The 22,943-nt window shown below is 46.0% G+C and overlaps 1 protein-coding gene across 4 annotated transcripts in view; it reads right to left on the bottom strand.

Moving 5' to 3' along the window:
• Eip74ef (Ecdysone-induced protein E74) overlaps positions 1-22,943 on the bottom strand; it is a 143,644-nt gene that overhangs the window by 34,618 nt on the left and 86,083 nt on the right. The window contains exon 1 of one of the 4 annotated variants that reach the window (XM_072022887.1): positions 17,206-18,659. The exons of the other annotated variants lie outside the window; for them this stretch is intronic. Within the exon in view, the coding sequence (XP_071878988.1) occupies positions 17,206-17,521 (316 nt within the window). The 5' untranslated portion in view covers positions 17,522-18,659. Of the gene's footprint in view, positions 1-17,205; positions 18,660-22,943 lie in introns of those variants that run through there. 4 annotated transcript variants of the gene reach the window in all.

Raw genomic sequence — 22,943 nt, 5'->3', positions numbered from 1 at the left:
ACCCTTCCTTGCTCTCCGGCAGACCTTCCTGTTTCTTCTACGTCTATTCCGACGACTACGTCTATTCCGTTCGACTTTATTCGTTCGGAGAAGGTTCGGTCGCCGTGAGATTCATGCAAGAATCGACGGCTAACAGGTAACGAGTCGGAGCAACGGCACAAAGAAATTACGGCCGTGAAACGATCGCGATGTTTTCGTGGCGGTCGCAGGTGCAGCTGCACGCAGGTGTGGTCGGCCAAGAATGGAATACCGGCCGTGGAAATCACGCCTCGAAAGTGGCAGTGATTAACCCTTTTTCGACCGCGGCACTGTTTCTTCGAACTTGGAACGGTTCTGTTGCGTCAGACGGCAATTTTCGGCGAGACTTTAGCGAAAATTTCGTTTAAAACGTAGCAGGTCGATTCTTCCTTGACCAACGAATTGATCGAGAAACCTCGGAATAACTGCTTGCCGCTTTCTCGAGGAACACCGTCTATAAGCGCGCGCATTGCAGCTCGATTAATTTCGTTTCAGTGTCAGTATCCCTGGAGAGGTTGATACTCGTTTCGTGCAAACGAATACAAACACGGTGCGAGTGTCCGATTCAAGTTCAAAGTTAGAAAGGCTGGCGATATCGCGTTTGTAAATAGCATTAAAACCGCATACACAAAAGTGGACGGCGCGGATGAAGAAATACGAGTTATTAACCGTGGATTCTGCTCGATCGTACCCAATTGAAACGGTTACGGAGTCGAGTGGAATACATGAAACCGCAATCACGAACAGTTCGAAAGAACGAAAAAAATACTTTCGGTCTTTATCTCTTTCGTATTCCCAAAGGTGGTGTTTGGCGTAGCGCGATGCAATCGCGTGGCAGGCAGAACCTTTGATTCGTCGCGGTTGGTTATTGGCTGCGTTATGTAATTTCGTGGCACGCCATACTTTCTCGCTTCGATCCTGCTCTCCACTCTCGATCGAGTCGAGTTGAAAAATGTTACCCGGTTACGGGAGCCGAGGATCAATCTCAAAGCGAAATTGCTGCTAACTAAGCTATTCGCGTTTCTGTTTCTTTAATACGGAATCGTTAGAGGATTTCATTAACCGACTCGCAACATCCAGACTCGTTCGTCGCACGCGTTATAATTATTATTCCGATGATCGGTAAAGGCCTTTTCACCTGATTCTAATTGTAGTTTCGCTTTCTTACACTGCGAATTATTATGTACAACAAATTATATATATATATATATATGTAATATTCTAATTATATAAAGTGGATACACGAAAATCGACATTAATCGGTATATTTCACGGCGGAGATAATTTGTAAGCAACGGCGCGTTCGAATACTTTATACCGACCTTTTTCGCCAACAAATTGGCACTTTCCTGTCGCACTTTCTACAATTTGTCAATTGTCATACGAGATTATACTTTGCGCGATCTTTCCCTAATTGCAGTTTCAGTGCCCGAGACGTCAACGTATTGGCTAAGCGCGTGCTTAATGAACGCGGTTTTACGATTCAAGGGTTAGCAAACAGATACAGCGAATTCTGTTGCGTGTTGCTATCGTGTCATTTACGATTTTACAGTTCGTTGTCGTATCGATCTGGTGCCAACGAGAGTTCGAGCACTCGATCGTCGACTCGCGGCTCCTACGCTTCCGCCTTGCGAGAACCAGAAGCGCGATACCGTTATTGATCGGGATTTTAGATAGCCTGTAATTACGCTCTCCGATGTTTTCTTTCTCGTTTAGCCTGCCAAACTGTCTATTTCCAAATTTCAAGGGGAAAACTTGACGCGATACCGTGCACGAAGTTAGTGCAAACAGCACCGATTCTATGAATCGCATCTAATTTTACAGGCGAATTATCGAATCGAGCAATACTTATACGATCTTTCGTAGAAAATAACAAAATATTCTAAACAGGTTGTGTAATACGATGGAAGAACGAAACGGTATAGCGGTTACGGCAAAGCGATCAAAACGAAACTTCTCCGACAATACGATTTTCGAGTCACGTTGCGTTACAGAGAGGATTAACGTAACGATCGCGTCGAATTCGTCTTTTCACGACTAGGAATAAAAAAAAAAAAAACAGGCGACGATCGTACGTACACGGTAAAATCTGCTCGGCTAATTGAAACGTTCGATGTACTCTTTCTCCGTTAAAAAATTAATCGAACGTTGAAGAACGATGACAGACAGCTTCGCGACTCGTCGACGATCCGTAATCGACCCACGATCGTCCAACTCGACGACGCGTCGTTAATTAAACGAGTTTAATTCTCGAGCAGAGCAACGAGAAGGGGGGGACGATTCGTCGTGTAACCTCTTGCACCGCGAATTGCCAAAGCCGGAAATTTCGATACCGGAAACGAAGCGGCGGCATGGCGCGGTGCGGCGCGTCTGTGCATGTGCGCGACCCACTTCCTCCGTCGAAACCGAGAGTGCTTCTGGCCGTTCGTGTGCTCGGCCATTCGACCGTGTGCGTGGCTCTCCGTGTGCTCGTGTGCGTGTCACGGCGAGTGGGTGTTTCACGTAAAAGAGCACGGCCGTTATCGCGCGGAGGAACGATCGAGAGCGACGAGCTCTAACTCCCGACCAAACAGGAAACATTCGATTCCACGGAAGTCTCGTTACGCGCGCTTCTCCCTATCCCATTCGAAAAACCGTTCTTCCACCATTTTTTTTCCACGTTCGATCACGCGATGTAACACCGAGCTGCCCGTTTTCGCGTTTCGTGTCTATAATCATCGGTTTATAGATTTTTTTTTTTTTTTTTTTTTGTTTTTTCCTCCTAACCGGCTGCTCGTACTTTTCTGTTTCTTGGGAACAACGGAATTAGTTAGGTTTACGTTCGATGCGGTTGAAATCGAGTTGGAATCGATGCGTTGGCGATCGATAACCGAGATCGAGATTAATAGGCTTTGCGCAGAGTGTAAAGAGTTTTGCATAAAAGGGTGAAGGATGTTGCGAGGAAACTAACGGCCGATATTACGATAAAGTCAGTTACGGTAGGATGATAGTTTAATAAAAGGGAAACGCGTATAACGTTTACGTAATTATTCAAATCGTGCGTTTCAATCCGAAGATGCAGAAACGTAGAAAATACGTAAAGTATTACTCGTAATACTCGTATTATATAACGCTTATTTATCGAAACCAAACGAATGCGTTTCAGTGGAACCAGTTTCTTCTTAAGCTTCGTTTCTTTCGTACCTATAAAAACACGAATTTACATAACATTCGTCTAATCACGGACGTAACAGACGTTTTAACTTACAATACGCGTAGCTGCTGCTGCTTTAATTTCGAGCAAATTTCGATGGTCGAAAGATCTGCGAAAGAAAGAAACGAAGAAATACCTGTTTCTATTTTATCGGGAACCGAAACGACAGATAGAATTACCGGAAGAAACGAAGATCGATTTGCGCCTAGTCGATCGCGTTACGCTTAGAGATCGGAACGAAACGAGCACGAGAACTGGGAACTTTACCGAAACGAAAGGGAATTTCACGCGGAAACGCGTTGCCGACTGAAATCGGTTTCCACGTGGAAATGAATTCCGAGCAAATTGCTCCATCCAGGTGCGTGGGCCGTGCGCTAGCCTATCGCTTTGTAATTCGAGTTACTCAATTCGAAAGGCTGGTGAACGAAGGCAGGAGGTAAAATGTGGGTCAGCGTGCGCGTGCAACCTCTAGAAGGGAGGAAACACGGTCGGGACCGTATCGAAACATCATCGGGTTCCATTCAACCGGGAAACACGAGGAGCCACCCCTGGCTTGTGTGCAGCCTTGAAAACGCACGACCATCGAGGGATATTCGCAACCTACCTACGCACCCTTCTTCTACTCTCCACTCTACTTTCTCCACCGTGTTTCACCGTGACATTTCCTCTCTTTCCTTCTTCCGCAGAAAGAGGAAACGACTGCGCCGCAACTGCGTCCCTGACCTATTTCCAACGGCTGAATGGTCTGGACGTGGAGCGGCAGCCGCGCACGCTTCTTCGTCCGCCATTGTGTTCTAAGGACAGGATCGTTCCAACACGCACACGCCCACTTCCTTCGTGGACCGGTAGAACGTTCGAGAGAAACGGCAATGGGAACGATTTGTTAAGGTTTCGAAAAAGGTCGACTCGAAGGTAGCAACATCGGCGCAAAGGTTACCGGTGATGATTACCGTAGCGTGGCTGGAAAGTTGACTAACGGCACGCTTCTCTCCGTATCGCTGCGTCATATCCATTCGATTTCTACGCGTCACCATTTTCACCAACGACGCGCCTCTCTTAAGATGAAAATTCACGAGATACTTACTTACTAACGCTCGTCGTGGAATTAAATTCGAACGTATCGATTCACGCGATATTTAACCATATCGATCGAGATTTGATCGCATCCTCGCAACATCCGCCGGCCAACTTTGCAATCGCGAACGGTACGCGCGTGTTCTTGCGTATGTACGAGGATGTTTCCATCCTTCCAGCTACGTCGCATTAGTCGCACCGCGTAGAAAATCCACGACGATCCTCGAGCCATCGAGAGAAAGAGAAAGCTACGAGGCAAACCGTTAACCAGCGAAACGTTTGGTCGATGAATAGATCGTTCCACGAGCCTGACTCAGAGTGAAAATTCCTTTCTCACGGGGGTGGATACCCTCGCTACTCGTTAATGCGTGGTCCGTTAAAAGCCGATGAAAGAAACTGGGTTATTCGGCGAGGATCGATGTTTCGTTTCTAACGGTACGCGTTTAGGTTCCAGGTAAAAGAAAACGCTACAACACGAGGGATGACGCTGCTGGACCAGATGGTTCTCGATGCTTTTAAGCGTTATCTGTTCGGACGTTCTTACGGTTTTTCTCGCAGGACACGTGAAACCTTGTCGCTCGTCCTTTTTGATCGAGTACGATCTCTAAGAGAACACCAGAGATAGAAGCATCTACACCACCTAGGCTTCGGAGAAAGCTCGAGAAACACCGTTTCACCTGGAAAACCCTTCCGGCTGGATAAAGCGAGTCGGTCGAGTCGGGTGAAAAGGAACGAAGGACTTCGTTATCGTGGACATTAACAATCCGGTTGGCTTTTTAGGAGCAGACGCCGTTAAAGGCGTGGTTGCGTAACCTAATGGCGAAGAATCTAATTTCTTAATTGCGTAACGCGACTCCAAGCAATACGTGTCCCGCGCTGGAATTTCGTGGACTTTCTTTTCGCTATCTCCCACTCTGAGAATCGGTCGGTCGGTCGGTCGGTCAGGACAGAAGTCGAAAACCCCTTGTAGACATCGATAGCGACTAACGTAACAGCCGTAATGTAAAATAAAAAAAAAAAAAGAAAAAGAAAAAAAAAAGAGCGAGAGGAAGAGAGGGAAGAAGGAACGCGACGGTCGAGTCTGGAAGAGAAAGCGTCGCGACGATTCGTCGAAAAGGTCAGTGGCCAGTTTACGAATCACCGGGTCGAGGTCCACCTCGTTCAGGTCCACGCGGACGTTGGATGGCGTTAATTCGTCGACGATCGAGCGTGGAGAAGCCGAGCGCGCGGTATGGGGAGAAGGGAAAAAAGATGTCAAGGACGACGGTGGCCAGGAACACACGGAGAACCCGTAGGTAGGACGCGTCGTATCGTCGAGCGAGCTCGAGGAATTCGTCGCAGCGGCGGCATCATGGCCGGGACAAACGACGGAATCTGCTTACCGTTTGATTAGAAAATAGTACTCTCGTTTTGCTCGTGCACGGGCTATTGTATAACGAGACCGACAGGCTGGTAACGAGCCTCTCGACGCACGTACGATCGTACGCGGGCAGAACCGTGTGTTCGCCGTTCTGTCCATTACGTAACGTTAAGTGCCGTAGCAGTGTCCGCGAGATGATATAATAACGGCGTACACGCGGCCCTTTACGCGTCGTACGTGTGCCTCGCGTAACGGCTGGTTAACAGCTAAATTATCGGTCATTATACTTGGCTAGAATTTTTTCGATCGACGTACGGCTTATCGGTTACGAAGCTCGATACGACCGTTATCAACGTTTCTTCGTCCGTCCGTTGCGTATCGACGTTTCTCGTTCGGATTTCCTGCTGACTTTTACCTGGAAACGACGCTCGTCTCTACGGACGACAGCCTGACGATAATCGCGCGACGCGTCGCTCCAGCGAGAAAAATTAATCGATTGATATTTCCAGAAAGTAGAATTTCCAAACAGACGAGCGAGACACGGCGGTATCGCGTTCTACTTGAAAAATCAGCCGAAGCTACTTGACCCTTTTCCCTTTTTCCTGCGTTCATCGAGGCCGCGTTTAATCGCTCCACCGATGGACGAAGGGAAACAAGAGAAAAAGAGAATGTGAAAAATAAAGGTGAACCCGATTACGCGATTTCACGTTTGCCCACGCCGCTGTTGCCGGCGAGATGGACGCGAGCAGAGGGACACTCTCTACACCTCGTTGCTATAATAGTCTAGGTAGCTCTAGCGTAGGCTCGCCTAGCCCACAACACGCTTTACTATGTAGGTCAGGGCTGGTGCATTCAACGAGCGAGCTGCTCTTCCTCTATGCACCGTTCGCGTAGATACCTATAGCTAGCGATCGAGCCCGCCTCTCCTCTCCTCTCCTCTCCTCTCTTCTCCTCTCCTCTCCGCAAACCGTGGCGTTCCTTTCCTTCGCTTCGCCGCGCATCTAGCGGGTGTTTCGTTTTGTTCTATTATCAGCGGATAGTACGTCGTTATCTAGTTTCTAAAATCTCTATTAGGCTGCAGTACAACGTATTAACTTTTATCTCTCAAGTTGCGAACATCTCGGAGATCGAATTTTATTGGTACGTTCTATCGGTGCATTCGAACACTGAATGAAAGCAAGTTGGTTCGTGATCTATTTAAAGGTGGTTAATTGGGACACCGGAGAGTGGTAGCTCGCCACGGCCACCGATCGTCGGGCACGGTGCGTCTGTTATATCCATCGTCGAAATTTGCAATCGTCGTTTGTAATCGCCGATAGATGCGCCGATCGAACGCGTTGCCTCGTGATATCGCGCGTAGTTATAAATATCGAGATCGTTGAATTACCTCCAGATTTCGTAGCGTTTTTCTCTCGACGATGAAACTCGTATTACACCTGTTAGAAAATAGACGTACGTACGTGTGTATTGTAGGAGCGAGGAACGAAAGAGAGGAAGAAAGACAAAAGGAAAACGCCGTGAGACGAGCGCATCGCGTTTCCGTTGAATGGATGAACGTGCGATAAAACAAATTCATCGGTGTTTCAGACGTACGTATTTCGAGTTATTACGTTATATAGTATTACTTTAACAATAGCGTCGTTCTTCCGATTATTTTTTAATCTCTGTATCGCGCGTTATCTATTTCCTACTCGAAGAGATTTCTAATATCACTTATTCGTACGTTCAAGAGCTCATTTCCATTAATACATTCGCAATTATCGATCCCGTATCGATGTCTAATCGAAACGAATAGATCGGTATGTGTGCTGCGCGGCGGATGATCGCGAAACGCGAGCTTCCCGCGGAGTCGAGGATTAATAATGCGGTTACGATGGCTAATTAATCGCTCAGCTTCCGAGTGATTCTTCCAGGGCCGGGGTGGTATCGCAGTCACGTTCGTAATTAATGCGCCCCTTGTGCGAGATATCGATCGCTCTACAGGGTGTCCCTTTGAAGCGGCGATGGTACCGATAGCGCCGGTAATTGCCCCGCTTCCACGTACGTGTACCTAACGCTCGTGAATACGCCAACGGCTTACACGGTGTGCTTCACCATCTTTCCACATCTACATGCAAGCAACCGATCCGATTTTTACCCGATTCGTTTTGTATTTCGCCTGTCTTGCGTTAGAATCGTACCAATCGACCTACTCGTACGATCGTTTCAAAGGCCAAATCGATCGATTAACTTCGTTGTACGTTTACATGGTGCTCGACATCGACGAAACGAACGAGTCGCTATCGTAAATTTATTCGTCGCTAGAAGATAACGCAACTGGCGAACAATTCTCAGGTAAACTAATGGATCAACGAGTATATGTTCTGTATAAGTCTGACGGGACAAGCTGTTTCTTCGAAAAAGTGTCTCGGATCGTGCGATAATGCGAACATCGGTACTCCGTCAACACATCGATCTAACGATCGAAATTTTCTTTCGAAGCATCTGGTCGAATCTGTAAAAGATCTAGCTATTCCCTTCGATTCGATTCACATCGATTACGTTAACAAAGCTGCGAATTATGGCGATTATACGGCAACAGCGAGCGACCGTGAAAAGATGGAAGAATCGCGTCCCGTGCGCGATATCGATCGCGGATCCAATATTTATTCTCGATATAGTATGGCGAGTGTCGGATTTCCATAAGCAGGTTGGTCGCGGGGATAAAAGAATCGCGGCCACGCAAACGATCCAAGAGTCTAGGCGCGTTGATAACCTGCCTGGCGATGCAAATGACCCATCGTAGCCGAGAGCGTACGAGCATGCTCGATCGTCCCCCTTCGTTCAATTCGGCCGCAGTCGACGCCATAAAAACCGCAGACGATTGTGTCAAGGTGAGGTCAATTACTCTTCGAGAAAGAGCCGGTTAACCGGCGCATCTCGCGCGATCATTCCGTCGTCCTTCTAACATCGAACGGGTCTAAATCTAATTATTCGTATGAAAATGGCAATGGCAATAGCGTTCGACGAATCTGACGGTAAGCGTTGGTTTTTCGTGTCGAACGTGGAATAGTTTGGCATTTAATTGACCGAAATTATAAATTGTAACGAAGTTTAAATGGAAATGACGTGGTAAGATATATCGTTTCCGTAGTGGACTCTGAGCGTTGAATTTCGTTAATTCCCGACCTCGTAGTTAGTATTTGCAACCTTGCCAACAATATCGGATCCATTGTTCGTACGAGTCGAGCTACGCTTTTAAACGTCTATTCGGTGATCCAGTTTCTTATATCGGATGTCCGCGTCCGTCGAACGCGATGTTCGATTTCCGAGTAGCGGGAAGAAAACGAGGAAATCGCGTAACGTAAAACTATATCGCGGTTACACCGGTTCTTCGCACCTTCCAAGTTCCACAAATATTCTAGAAACTTCGTTAACGAAGCAACTGGCGACTTTAAAATATAACGTAAATCATGCAGAAGATCAGAAGCTGCGGTCGAGTATCGTGAAACGGATCGACTTGGATCGATCACGCGAACGGCGCACATATTTTTCCTCTATTTTTACAAAGGACTACGCTCCACTTTCATTAACCGTCATACGTGCCAAGTGTCAAGCGTCCCTGCAATTGGGACACCCGGTAGACGAAGGTAAGCGTCTCCGTGCCAACGTTCCAATAACCACCCAAGAGCACAAGGACAGTCTACCCCAGTTTTCCTATTGCGACCGCCTACGGCACGTCCTTCACCCCCTCTCCTCTCTCGCTCGCTCACTCTCTCCTCTGTGCTCGGTCGCTCTTGGTCGACTCTCTTCCGGGCCGATCGGCGTGGAAAATACCGCGGGAAATCGATCTCGACCGGACGGAGAGGAAATTCGTGAGGCGTGAGACCACGCCGCGCGGATAAAAGGGTGGACCCGGCGTGGAAAGGCCGACGCCAGAGAGGGTGATCATCCCCTTCGTCAAAGACGGACCAAGAAACCGCGTTCGTTTCAAGGAGGAAAAAAAAAAAAAAAAAATAGGGATCGCTGCTCGCTCGTGTGTCGAGCCGAGCTTTCTTTCAGCCCGTAGACGAGCTATAAAAATAAAAAAAAAAAAAAGTTTCACGCCGTTCGAGAGCGGGAAAAGTCGGGAGCGGCGTTTATTTAAGAACCACGAGGGTTCGTCTATTCGAGATTTTTGTCAATCGAAGAGTTTGCAACCACGAGATGCCCTTTACAGTAACACGAATAAACTGAAAATATAAAGATCCGCTCAAAATCGTTCGCAATCGAGGTAACTAACGGTGAACTGATATTCGTACTTATAAAACTTTTGCATTTTTTCAATATCGAACCTACAACGTTCCATCTTTTCTAACGAATTCTGCGATATTAAAATTGCTTCCAAGATTCACATTTGTTATCAAAATGGCTATAATATTGTCGAGAAAGCGGGACGATTTTTCGGACCATAGACGCAAGCGTTAAAGAACGACGATTTCGATGTTTATGTGTACGGTAGAGTTTTAGAATCGTCGTTAAAGTGGAACAACATTTTTTTCGCTAGATTACGTTATTTGCTTCTTGACTAAAAACGTACCAACGCTATTCTCTCCGATGGAATGCCGACGCCTTGTTATTGTTTATGCGCAACGACTGATAACGATCCGTTTCTCGCCTGATAATTAGCGAGCATAATCTTCTCCGCGTGATCTTCGTGAATATCTAATCAAGTTGCTCCTACCATAGTCGGAAACTCGCATCGAAGCTCGCACACTCGATCGTATTTCGTGCCTTTTTTTTTTTTTCCTTATCGTTTATCGTGATCGATCGAATATAGGTCAGTTTCGCGGACGCGTTTAGAAGCGATTCGAAGCTACGTAACGGCCGAGCGTACGATTCGATAGGATCGATATCGACGAGATCTAGCGTCGTTCCAACGAAATCATCGACTCTGCAAGCTGGCCAAGTGCACACGAGTTTCAACTTCCATCTCGTTTCCCTTTTCCCTCTTCCTTATTTCGATAAAACGTTAACGTAACATCGCACGAAAATCTCTTTCCACTTACCGGAAAGAAAGAAAATCAAAATATTAACTGTCTTTCTCAATAAGAGAAGAAAAGATTCGGAATATATAAAAAAAATTTCTAAAACCATCACGAAGTACGTCGAACGATGACGGTCGAACGAGCGTCGTTCTATTAATTCAACTTTCTATAAGCGGCACTCGAGGGAGAAAATTTTCCTAGCAACTCGGTGAACCGTGAAAGTCGAGCCAATTAAGTAATTTCACGATGAAATGTCCGTTTAAGTGACGTATTTGCCAAAAAATCATCTCGTCGTGTTGGAACTTTTAATCGTTCGTTATAGACTCCTATGGATTTTCCTGGAAAACTATATCATCGAAAGCCGTATCCGTTCGAAAATCTTCCTCTTTCGAAGCAGTTTATTCGCGAGAAAAGATGAAATACGTAAAAACCGGAGTTGGACGATATTCGCAGAAGAATAGTGAAATCAGATGGAATATCGAAATGAAACGAAATTGAAAATCTGTCCGCGTAAAATAGAAGAAAAGAAGTTGGAGCAAAGTAAAGTTAACGAATTCGTCGTGATCGATTATAACTCAACGTACACGAATTTAAGATTAATTTCAGCGTGGGTAAATCAACGTGCTTTCCGCGATTGTCTTTTCCCGCATCATCCTCGTTGAATGCACAGTCGGGAAAAATGTCCCTATCCTTAATGGCTTACGTTTCGTTTCTTAGATCGTATCGATGTATTCAAATTTATCATGTTATACGTCGCTGGAGGAGAAAGATTGATTTAGCCTAGGATTCATCCAGGAGGAGAAAAGGAGGGAAAGGTGTCGGTATGGCGCCGCGACGGAACGCCTAGGTAGAGGCGAAGGTACGAAGGAGGGTAACCGCAGACAGGAAGTTAGTCCTTCCTTCCTCGCCGGGCCAATATCCTGAATTACAATGAGGCGACGCGTTTCCTCGAAGCGTCGCAGGCTATTTAAATACAGCCAGCCATGGTTTCCATATATCGCCACGATATATAGCTGGTCCCTCTCGGCAACAGCGTTGCACGGAAGGAGGCCGAGCGCGAAATCGTCTCCTATCGCAATTCGAACAACGACGAAGTTCGAGGTAAAAGAACGATGTCTCGTTACGCGTCCGAGATCCTCGAGCCAGCAGCCATCATCCGACTAACGCGAAAGTGTAGCGACGGTGAACACATCGGCAGAGTGAGAGTCTTGGAGAAAAGTGTACAGACGTACGATGACAGAGGAATTTACGAAAACGTTAAATTTGGAGAATTTGTGGCACGATACGTACGAACATCGGCGAGTAGTCGAACGCGTGCAAGAACGATTAGACGAAAGTATCTAGAACGCTGTTACGGTATTAATTGCACGAAAATTGGCATTGATAAAGAAGATCGGAGGAGAGAAATAAGCGGCCGATAAGATAAATCAGGCGAGCCGTGACGCGGGAATTGTGATTAAGATACGAGTTTGATTTCGATTGCTCGATCGATGGAGCAGAGGCCGAGTAAAGGTAAAAGCTGTTACTTTCGGATACCTGCGATACGAATAAGAGTGTAAGAAAGAGCGGAGATTGGAGCGGAGGTGTTACCAACATGGAGTAAAGTCTAGATAACAGAAAGGGTTCGTTTCTTGGTGATTCGTCGACACGTAGGGCGTTCCCGTTTCTTTCTTTCTTTCTTTCTTTCTTTCTTTCTTTCTTTGGTTGGCTCGCGTTGATCCAAGAACGATCTTGCCCGTTGCCCGATTAACCCCGCGGTGGCTGCTCGATCGACAGACACTGCTTTCTTCCCCTTCGAGGCGATCGAACGGTCTTCATTTCCTGATTAACCCGGCAGCGGCCCGCCTCTCTCTCTCTCTCTCTCTCTCCCCTCTCCTATCCCTCTCCCTCGAATATAAAGGAAGAGAGTGCAGCCGGAAGTAATCTGTCTTCCTCTGCTCGTGGCGAGGCACTCTCGCGAAAAGAGAGGATAAGCGAGGGCTGGACGGAAGGAGAAAAGGACGGAGAGAACGTCCGCTCGAATTCACTTGGAGTGATTTAAAGGCTGGAATTATCCTTTTCTCCCCTTCCTCGAGTATCCTCCTCTCCTTGCTAACCATTATATATCTTCTGTTGCGTGCCTCCCTCGACTCTTTTATATCGCAACGTGGATGATCCTCCCTCTCCCCTGCTCCTTCTCCTCCGCCTCTTCCTTTTTCTTTTCTGCTTCGTCCACGAGAGCAGAATGAGACTCCTCTCTTTACCACGTGTTTCTGCGCGATTATGTATATTATACGTATATGAATATACGCTCAGAGGACAAACCAGGGAAGATGAGACCTTTTTTTTTCTCTCCTTATCAACAACCGATCTGTATCTGGGTTTGTAACAATCAGACGGGTCGGTGGTCGCGTAATTTCACATCATCCGATATATCATTCCGACTTATCTTCGCTTGGCTCGTAGTAGCCGATATACACCGATAAGAAACACGCTTTAACGTGTCGTTCATTGGCACGCCTGCACCATTCGCGGGAATCTGTTTTTTCTTTTTTTTTTTTTTTTTATCCAATAAACTATTAATAAGCCGTTTCGCTGCTTTGCGTAGAATGGTCGGCCCACTCGGAACTCGACGAGCTTTTAATTAATCGCAGATGGATATTAGGTGGCGATCGGAATAATAGCGACGGCGATTAACGTTCAGCGTTCTGCCCTTTCTTTGTTTCGCTCGTCGAGTATACGGGCCAATAGCAAAACGCAAACAGGAATTCGAGTTGTCATAGGAGATAAATTTATAATCCGTCGACCGGGCAACTACCTGCTCCGTGAAAGGTTTCGAAAGCTTTTCCGGATACCGCGGCAGAGAGGGGGAAGACCGCAAAAGCCAACAAGCTGGTCATCGGTAGCACCGAGAGTCAACTTTATAGTACACACGGCCGAATTTCTTTCTCCTTTCCCTGGGCCCTTTCTAACCTTTCGTTCCTTTTCTTTTTTTTTTTTTTTTTTTGTCCAGTATACGCAGGATGTTATAAAAAAAACCGTAAGATTTTGAGATTACAGGATTTGAAAATGTGTAGCAAATACACGTAGCTTTCGAAACGAACTTTCTCTATGCTGTGTCCGTTTTTGTAAAATGTGGAAATTTTAATAAAACCAATTCGGCCAATACATCTTATCGGCTATAATAAACGTGCAACGACTGATTTCGTTGTGCTACTTATGGACTGCAAATTTTTATACAAATTTGCATTTTTCTAAACCAACAACTAAAGAAATTACGCAACTTAAATAGAGATCTGTTTTATCAATTTTATCATACTTTTGAATATTGCGTGCATTTGATTTGAAAATAAAAACCAGTTCCTTCGCTTTTATACGATTACACAGGTTACTGGAATAAATTATCGTTAAATAGAACTCGCATTAAAGCAAACACATAAGTTCCCAAGTCTGCCTTAGTCCAAACCATGAGTCATTTTTTACCAAATACATAAAAAATATTTTGAGAAAAGATAAGACCCTACGAGCAAGGACGAATCGTTTGACTGCCAAGACTTTAAGGACGTTAAGGCTTTTCTTTCCAGCCACGAAAAATTCATGGAAGGGTTCGATATTCGATTTTTCCATGTAAACAAACCTAGATGTTTTTTTAACGCGAGACGAAAAAAGCGGTGTAAAAAGCGTGGATGTTCTGGCTGACAGACCGACGACAAACGCGTTGCTTTTTTACGGAGGACAAGGATCAGCGTTTCCTTCTTCGTATCGTATACTAAACACACGCGTGCCGTGCTAGTGGTCGCTGATCGTCGATTCCTAACAACCGTCTATATACATAATTCTTTACTTTGTCTTTTTGTCAGACCGTACGCATCATAGCTGTATAAAATTTCCCCAAAGCTTCGAAGTTTTCTATTTTATAATTTTCACCCAGGAACCCTGCTGGGAGTAACCATCCGCATGCTATATTTTTATTCTTTAAGCTATAATATTTTACCAAACGTCCTTCTGGACAAATTGTAAAAATTTAAACAAATAGTCAATAAAGAAAAAAAAAAAATTATTTTCACCCTGCTTGGTAAATGAACTTGGTGTGTAAATCTGTTCGATACGGGATCGGTTGTAAAATCGAAGGTCGTAAAATCGTTCTATCCGGGGGGGAAACTCCGGAGGGTACGCGTCGTAGGTTAATTCGTTTGTCTCCAACTGCGACGAAAATGGAAAGAAGAGAAATTTTTTGAAAATTTCCGGTCTACTTTCCACTCCATCACTCGTCGTGCCTTTTCTGGCGTTAGAGTTTAAATAAAAAGGGATTTTCTGTCGGCAAAATCGTGGGATGTCCTGAAAAGGATTAAAAATGTTTTCTCTAATTTGCACCCTGCAGCTTCTTTACAAAAGAAGCCTCTAACCATTTACAGTCCTTCTTCCAACTTTTCAAAAAAAAAAAAAAAAAAAAAACAATAAATCTACAAATTTTCGATAGTCCCCGTTTTATTTTATCTCGTATAATTTCATATAATTGAACAAAACAAAATTTTAGCCAAATATGTAAAACAGCAATTTATCCTAGAATGGACTCTAGCCATTAAGAAGAAGGTACCGTTGCACAGCCTTAACAGACATAACTGTCTCAACAGGGATACGAGAGTTTAATTTTATTGGGGCTGGAGCAGGTCATAAGGTATTATCCTCGTTTCGTGACAAGAACCAGTGAAGTCTTGAAGGGGCACGATAACGAGCGAAGAAACTGCAAAATTATTCGACGAGTCGAAATATGTATCGTGCTACGAGGTTTACCGTCGCCCGAGTCCCGTCGTCGAACGACCTTCGCGGGTTCGCTTGCGTAATATTTTTATCGGTCGAAATTACACATACGTTCACGCATGCACGCACGTACTCTCTTTCTTTGTCTATCGTTCTCTCTCTCTCTCTCTCTCTCCCTCTTCCCCTCCCCCCTGACACTCGGGAGGCCGACAGCTACCGAACACGAGAACAGTCGGGGGCACGTATTTTCGGTCGAATGCGAGTATGTACGCCACGCACGCTTTGCCTCTGCTTTTTTCTCGCTTTCGCGCTTCATTTTTATGTACCGCCGGTGGAAGAGATATAGCCGGCTCATAAAATCGGTCAGGTGTTGAAGTTTACATGTTCCGAGAGGCGAAACAGTAATTCGAGACACGTAAGGAGGGTGAGGGGTGGGGGTGGGGTGGGGGGGAGGTAGAGAAGGTAAGTAGCTCGTGTCTATTCATTAATGTCCTTTTTCTTATATGTAGCATGCGTGTAAAAAATATGCAATTTCCTATTTTTCACACAATTCATATACACTGTGGTCGTCTATCGATATGTAGGATAATAAAACAAAGTAAGAGTTTTTCAGTTAGCTGTTCGATAAATATGTCGGACGGTAGTTAAAATATCCTAGCATTTTTTCAAGTTCCAAGGTAACGTTGAAATATTTGAAATTCCCTATGTAAGTAAAGTTATATTATACAGGCTGTTACGAAATAACGATTAACAATGATAAAGAACAAAAACTTTGGTACTCTTGGCTTTCGAAAGGGGCATGAGGTCATTTCAAGAGTATTATTAAGAAATTTGATATATCAATTTGGAAATGTAATTCGCGGTCTAAGATTCAAGGTGTTTCTATGGAATACGGCTACATCAATCGGTGTCACCGATTAATTTATAATCTCGCTGTATCTCTTCCACCAGTGAGAGTATAAGCGTGTGTCTGTGATCCTTCGATCATGCGTACGCCTACGTATTGATAAGATTTCGCGGTAGAAGGGAGGGGACGCAGTCCTAACCATATTCGAAAGTCTGAATTTGACCGCGTAAACGATCGATTGGTCGAAAGATTCACACTTCCTGGTTTCCGGCTATTCCATTTACGGCTCATTAGATAACATCGTTGACAGCTGCGATGAATACGATTATCGAATCGAAATTGTCGAGATTATCGACGATTGCGTGCGTAATGCGGGAAGATAGGTTTATTTTATAATTGCGAGAGAAATCTCGTTACATGCCGCAATTTCGCAAAGATACGATAAAAAAAAAAAAAGAAAAAAAAGTAGCGATTAAACAGATGGACGATTAAACTGACACGAGCGTCACGGTTCCAACGAAAAAATAAGCGATTCGATTCCGAAGCGATTGTATCGATACCTTCGAAGGCGGCGCGTAATGGCGGCGAAAAGGCGCGAAATTGCAGCAACCGATAGGTGTAACATTACGAATGTTTATACGGTCATAGGAAATTTATATACACAAGAATGTATATACATCTTCTTTTGGATCGTATTTCTTTGGTCATATCGAGGCCGAGGATTTCTATGCGTTTATGAGAAATTCGAAGGTGCGAAGAAAAACGCTAGGTAAGTCGAGGATACGTAAAAACGTATAAAATATCCAAAGCATATTTCGTAGATGAAACAATTTTCTATCAAAGTCACGCTTTTTTCCGTTAGATAAAAATACGAATTTGCATAAATATCCGCGGACTAGCCATATTCGTCAAAATTAGAATTTATATGGAGGTCCGCGGTGCAACGAAAACTAAATGTGAAACTCACGGTATCGTCTCATAAGATTCTTCTTATACGGTTTGGTACCGGGTGGTCTGGACCTCGATCTCATGCTACCGTCTTTTTGATTATTGTCGGAACACGAGTCGTCCGAATCTTCGGAACAGGTACGATCCTCTCTTTCCTGGGAGTATTCGGTGGACGTGGCGGCGACGAAGCATCCTCGTAACCTGAGCGCTGCCGCGGCATTCCCGTAGTCGTCGATCGGTTCTTTTCGATCCTGATCCTGATCGTTCTCCTCCCTGGAGAACTCCGCGTAGTCGCCTACCCGAACGCTCAAGTCTAATGGTTGATCCTCGAGCATCGTTTTTATCTTTGCCAGCCTCGTTTCCTTGCTGCCAGTCTGTGCTCACGAGCTGATCCACGGCTACCACAGCACAGTTGCCATCTTGATCTTCAACGATTTGTACTTGACACTCGTTCGATACGATGTAACATTACACTCGCCGGTCGATTCTCGATTCGATGCGGCTTTCTTCCTCTTCTTGGACGTTTCTATACAAATTTCACCGTAACACGAGAGAATTTCACGCGAGAAGAATCACAGGTTCGATAGACGCGATTGTTGATCGTGCTCGACGAGTTAGACTCGAACACCGGATCGAGCGAACGGTTTACGAATAGATTTAAGAAAAAATTCTCACTAGAAAGAATTATTCTCGATAAAGTCGGCAAAGACGCGATAACGCAAGTTGAGTGGAATAGAGATGGGAAAGGAAGAATAGATATCTTCGTGGGAGGTAGAACTCTTCCGGCAGTGTCTTCGTCCCGTGTGGTACGCGTGACGCACAGCGGATACTCTACCGGCAGTTTCTAGCGGCAAACAGTTCTCGATATTAGCGACGTTTCCGTGTTGATCACGTTCTTTCGGATAAAATCAACCATTCCTCTTGTTACTTATTTTCGTTTGTCAACATAGATAATGACGTACGTAATCGGTTGCACTTGTCAAGAAAGAAAACGACGGAGAGTGACAGGGGGCAGACAGGTTACAGACGGACGTTACGTCGCAGCCAAGTGGTGGTATCACGCTGTTCTTCTCGATCGGGGATCATCCAGAGAACAGAATCGATTTCACGTAACAATCGCACTTTGAAAAATGCTCGTTCGCTTCACTGTATAAACTGCGTTCCGTGACTACGTATGTAATATATACACACATATATATGTATACACACACATATATATATATACATATGTACGCGTGTGTCGGCGAGTATCACGTAGAAGCCAAGAGGCAGAAAGAGAAAAACGCGAAACAGAGAATCGCCGAAGCGTATCCACGTTCTCCGCACCGAGGCTACGGTTGCCGGTGGCACACTGACTGACTCGGAACCGGGGTAGCCCGCTAGTCCAGACTCGTTCACTCACTACTCCAGACCCACACTCCAACTCCGAGCGCCGGACTCGCTCTCGCTCGTGTACACCGCACACAGTACTCTCCGGCCGCTAGAGCCCACCACCTTCGGCACTTTCCGCCGGCCGACTTCGGTTCTTTTCGGTTTCTACACTGCCTCGATCAGAGTCGGCGGCTTCACGTACACGCCGGCACCCACACACAGTCGCGAGCCGTCGCTCGAGATGCGCGGATGCGTAGCCTACCGCAATGTTCGAGCTGGTGATGCTCCCTCCTCCGCCGCACACACTTTCTGCTCTTTTCTCTCTTTCCATCTTTCCTCTCCCTCGCCTTTTTTCCCTCTTTTTTACCACCTCTTTACCTCTGTCTCGCTCTCTCGCTTCGTTTCTTTTCTTTGCCCTTCGAGCAAACAGTCTCGTGCTTCTTTCTTTCTTTCTTTCCTCCTTTCCTTCTTTCCTTCTTTCCTTCTTCCTTTCTTTCTTTCTTTCTTTCTTTCTTTCTTTCTTTCTTTCTTTCTTTCTTTCTTTCTTTCGCGCTCTGCCTTGCTTCTTCACGATGGTTTCGCAAGGGAAAGCTATTTTTTCGTCTATTGGGATAGGACACACGAAGAGGCAGCCAACGAGCGCCGTCTTCTCATGACATTAACCTTCGATCCTCGACTGCTAGAAACAGCGGGCGGCGACGTGAAATATGGATTGTTTTAACGGAGGCTTTTTTCAGACTAACCTACTCGACGTATCGTAGGAAGGAGAACACGGATCTTTTGCTTCTTCTTCCGACGATTCTATCGCGACGAAACGATCCGGTGTCGTCGGATGAACCAACTGTGTGCAAATCGGTACACATGTTACGCGTAAGCGTTTCAACCATTCGTTTCTCTCTAATCCCTGACATTGTCTTCTCGAGGATGAATTCGAACGGTAACGAGCAGCAGCAGCAGCAGCAGCAACAGCTCTCGGGACAGTATAGGAAGAACCGAACAACAGAAACGAGACTGGAACGATTGCGTATGCACGGTACACACAATAGGTGAACGTGCGTACGAGGTCGCGGCGGAAAGGAACTTCCAATTCGACGTCTCGTTGCAGCCGGTAAACACAGGTGCAACGAAAACGTCGGAAGTGTTTTTGCAACGGGGCATACAGAATGAACCTTGAGAGTGACCGATTTCGTAATTTCTCTCGGCTCGCCGTTCCGGCGTCGCTTCCATTGTAACCGAAAAAAACGATCTTCGAGATCGTGTTTGTTGAGTTTAGGCGAGCCTCGAATCAACATCGTAAACCGTTCTTTCCACGATCAAATTACATCTGTTTCTTTCCGTAATTACTCGTCGAATAGCATCTTTCCTGCATCATGGTCTTTTGCTCTTTGAAACCTGTTAATTCGATATTATCATGAAATCACGATTCCTCCATCAATTTCTCATTACGAGAAATATCAATATCTTTATCATCGTAGCGAGTATCGGTACCGTATCGTATTGTACGACGCACTTAAACGGACCAGCCGCACATCAGACGGAGGCTAATCCTCGTCGAGATTAATTGCTTCAATTTCGAAAAATTAATTAAAAAGACTAACCAAAGATCGCATTTTAATGCTAAAATTTAAAGAAATCTCTTTTCAGAAAATAGAATCGGTCAGTTTCTGAGAAATTGTAAAACGACGGTCAAACGAATCAGGATTTTTCCATCGCTGACTGACAATGTATGCACCGCAACCCGTCAGGGCCGTTTCGAGATTTCATCCTAGAAACGTAACGAGCCGCGTACGAAGGGCTTGTTCACCAACCACAAGCTCTCGGATCCGTTTCCTCGATAAGTGAAAACAGGTTGGCCTTAATTGCACTTCCTGCCGTCGAACCTGCGATTGCATTGTTGCCGAAAAGCGTTTTTCGCAGACTTCACGCGCAGCGATCAGCGACCCTACGGAACACGAGATCGTTCCAACATTTACAACGAGGAATTCGTTACGCGTCCGCACCGATGCGACGATCATCGTCCATGCATTTGCATAGAAAACTGAAAACACACCGACCGATCTCGGTTCCAAGCATCGCCGAGTCTCGCGATCGTCTTTCATTCGGATTTACGCTGGTCGATTCTCGTCTTTGCGATCCTTCGACCCTGCGAATCGATAACGCGACTTCCTTAACCCTCGCTGCGTTGTCTTGAACCGAACCGTACTTTTTCTCAAAAGCTGGCTTCTCGGTTGGAACGAAAGCAAGACCGAGGCAGGGAAATTAAAAAATCGCAGCAGGGTTAAAAGAGCGAGTTATCACGGGATCGATATCGGGCTCGTCTGTCAAGTTTGGATAACCAGTCTCGAAGTTTTATCGTCGTTTGCACAGCGACGGCCATGCGTCAACGACCCTTCGGTAAAAATTCAACCGGTGAATTTCGAAGGTAATTTAGAAATTCATGGTGCTTGAGTTTCGCGAAACTTTAAATTTGAATTCCATAGACGAGGGAATATTTGAAAGTTGAAAGATTAGCCACCGAGAGCAGGAGTGATTTATGGACGCGAAATTCGCTAGGTCCACGGTCGGAGAACGTTCACATGTGCGTTAAAGGGGTTGGAAGCGCGTAGAAACCGGGCTCGCTATCCTCGATTTGTCGTCCCTCGCCACGATGCGGAGTCACCGCGAAGTCGGGGACAGGCCGAGAGTTATTTTCGCGCAAAAACGGCCGACATTGCCGGCCTGGGAGAGAAAACCTCGTAACTCTCGCCGATCTTGGAACGGGATGACGCCCGATCCAGGAAAAGTACGATTTCTAATCCATCACCGAGACTCCACCGGCCTCGTCGTGTTTCCTCGACGCGACTCCACGCCACGCCACGCGATGCGACGCGACCGAACGTCACTTTCTGCTTCTCTGTGATGCGCGCTCTATTTCCGATGCAACGTTCCTCGTGAATCAACCGCTGCCGCTTCCCCCATTCGTCCTTCGTGCGACTGAATTTTTACCTTTCGCGGTGTCGTATAAATCAGAGAAACTTCGATCTTTATTTCGATGTTCGATCGTTGCTTTAAACCGGGATCACGTTGTTGCACGTGCATAGGTAAATCGCAAGAGAATTGCGTTTGTCGGAATTTCAATAAAATTTCGTTTAACGATCACACCGTGGACCACGACCACGATATTTATTAGCCGCAATACTCTGCGTTAACGCGTCGCTATGCAAATTATGGTAAAACTTTACGCGTACGTGTTTCGTACGAATTATCGCGAAACGCGTTTTGAAAATTTCGTAATTTTTAGTTCGCGTCGCACGTTCGAGCGAGTCGCGTGAAAAGAATCGTAGAGAATCGGTAAGCTCCAATTAAACGAAGCGTGCGGTGTCTTGAAAATTGAAATTCGTATGTGTGTGAAATGAAAATTTCTTTGGAGGAGAAGTCAAAAAAATAATATTCTCCTTTTTCTTTCTACGCAACAATTAACTTGTTAACGTGTGAGTTTCTAATCGAGAACGCGCTCATCTAGCGCAAATTCGTAGCATCACTTTCGTTTTCGCGGTCCGCGTCCCCTGTCGATTTTGTTTTTGTTCCACGGCACAATTTTCCACGAGCCGGTGTGTCGCGTTCTCTTTCCTCCGCTTTCTACCGGCGAGACCCATCCAGCCTTTCGAGATCTATCGATCGTTCGATCGCGCGTTTTTAACTCGCGAAACGTCGCCGCGATCGCACGAACCGTCGAATATCGGTCGAATGGCCACCGTTCGAGGGAGAGAGGGTGGCAACAAGAGAAAAGAAAACCGGAGGACGCGTCTGAACGAGTTCGAAGAGGGGAACGAAGAAAGAGAAATTTCGTTTTTTGCAGGACAGCGAGCAAGAGACGCGACGTTTCCTGTCCAAACGACAGCGAAGAAAGTGTATCTAAGCCTTTTTCCAGCCGCGTGTTCCCCTGCCATTAGAATATTCAGCCTGGCGCTTCGGCCAAGCGCCATCGCGCGCCTTTCATCGTCGTTTTCGCGTGCAGGGAAAATCGAGGAAAAACTAGGAAGCTATTCGTAAGCTCGAAAGACATGGTCGTAGAACTTTCGTTGACGGCGAAGCGCAAGAAACGAGAAGGAAGGTGGAAGCACGGAAAGCGAAACGAGCTCGCGAATCTCTCCGAGTTTCGACTCGACTTTCGTTCGACACATGCGCGTCTCGGTGCTCGCGAGACGGCGGCGATTTTAATTTCTTGTTATCGCGCAGTGCCGGCGCGGAGGCGAAAGAGACGAGGAAGAGGTATTAGCGGGCGATTCAGGCCGAGACTAACGCGCACTTTTCCTCCACTGCACGTTTCTCTGGTTGGCGCTTCGTCGCGGATGATTTCTTCGTGCATCGCCAGCGTTTCTTCCTCCGTCGAACGATCGTGTTGGA

The sequence above is a fragment of the Bombus fervidus genome, chromosome 3 (genome assembly GCF_041682495.2).
Source record: "Bombus fervidus isolate BK054 chromosome 3, iyBomFerv1, whole genome shotgun sequence".
Taxonomy (NCBI): Eukaryota; Metazoa; Arthropoda; class Insecta; order Hymenoptera; family Apidae; genus Bombus; species Bombus fervidus.
This window is presented reverse-complemented; position numbering and strand designations above follow the sequence as displayed.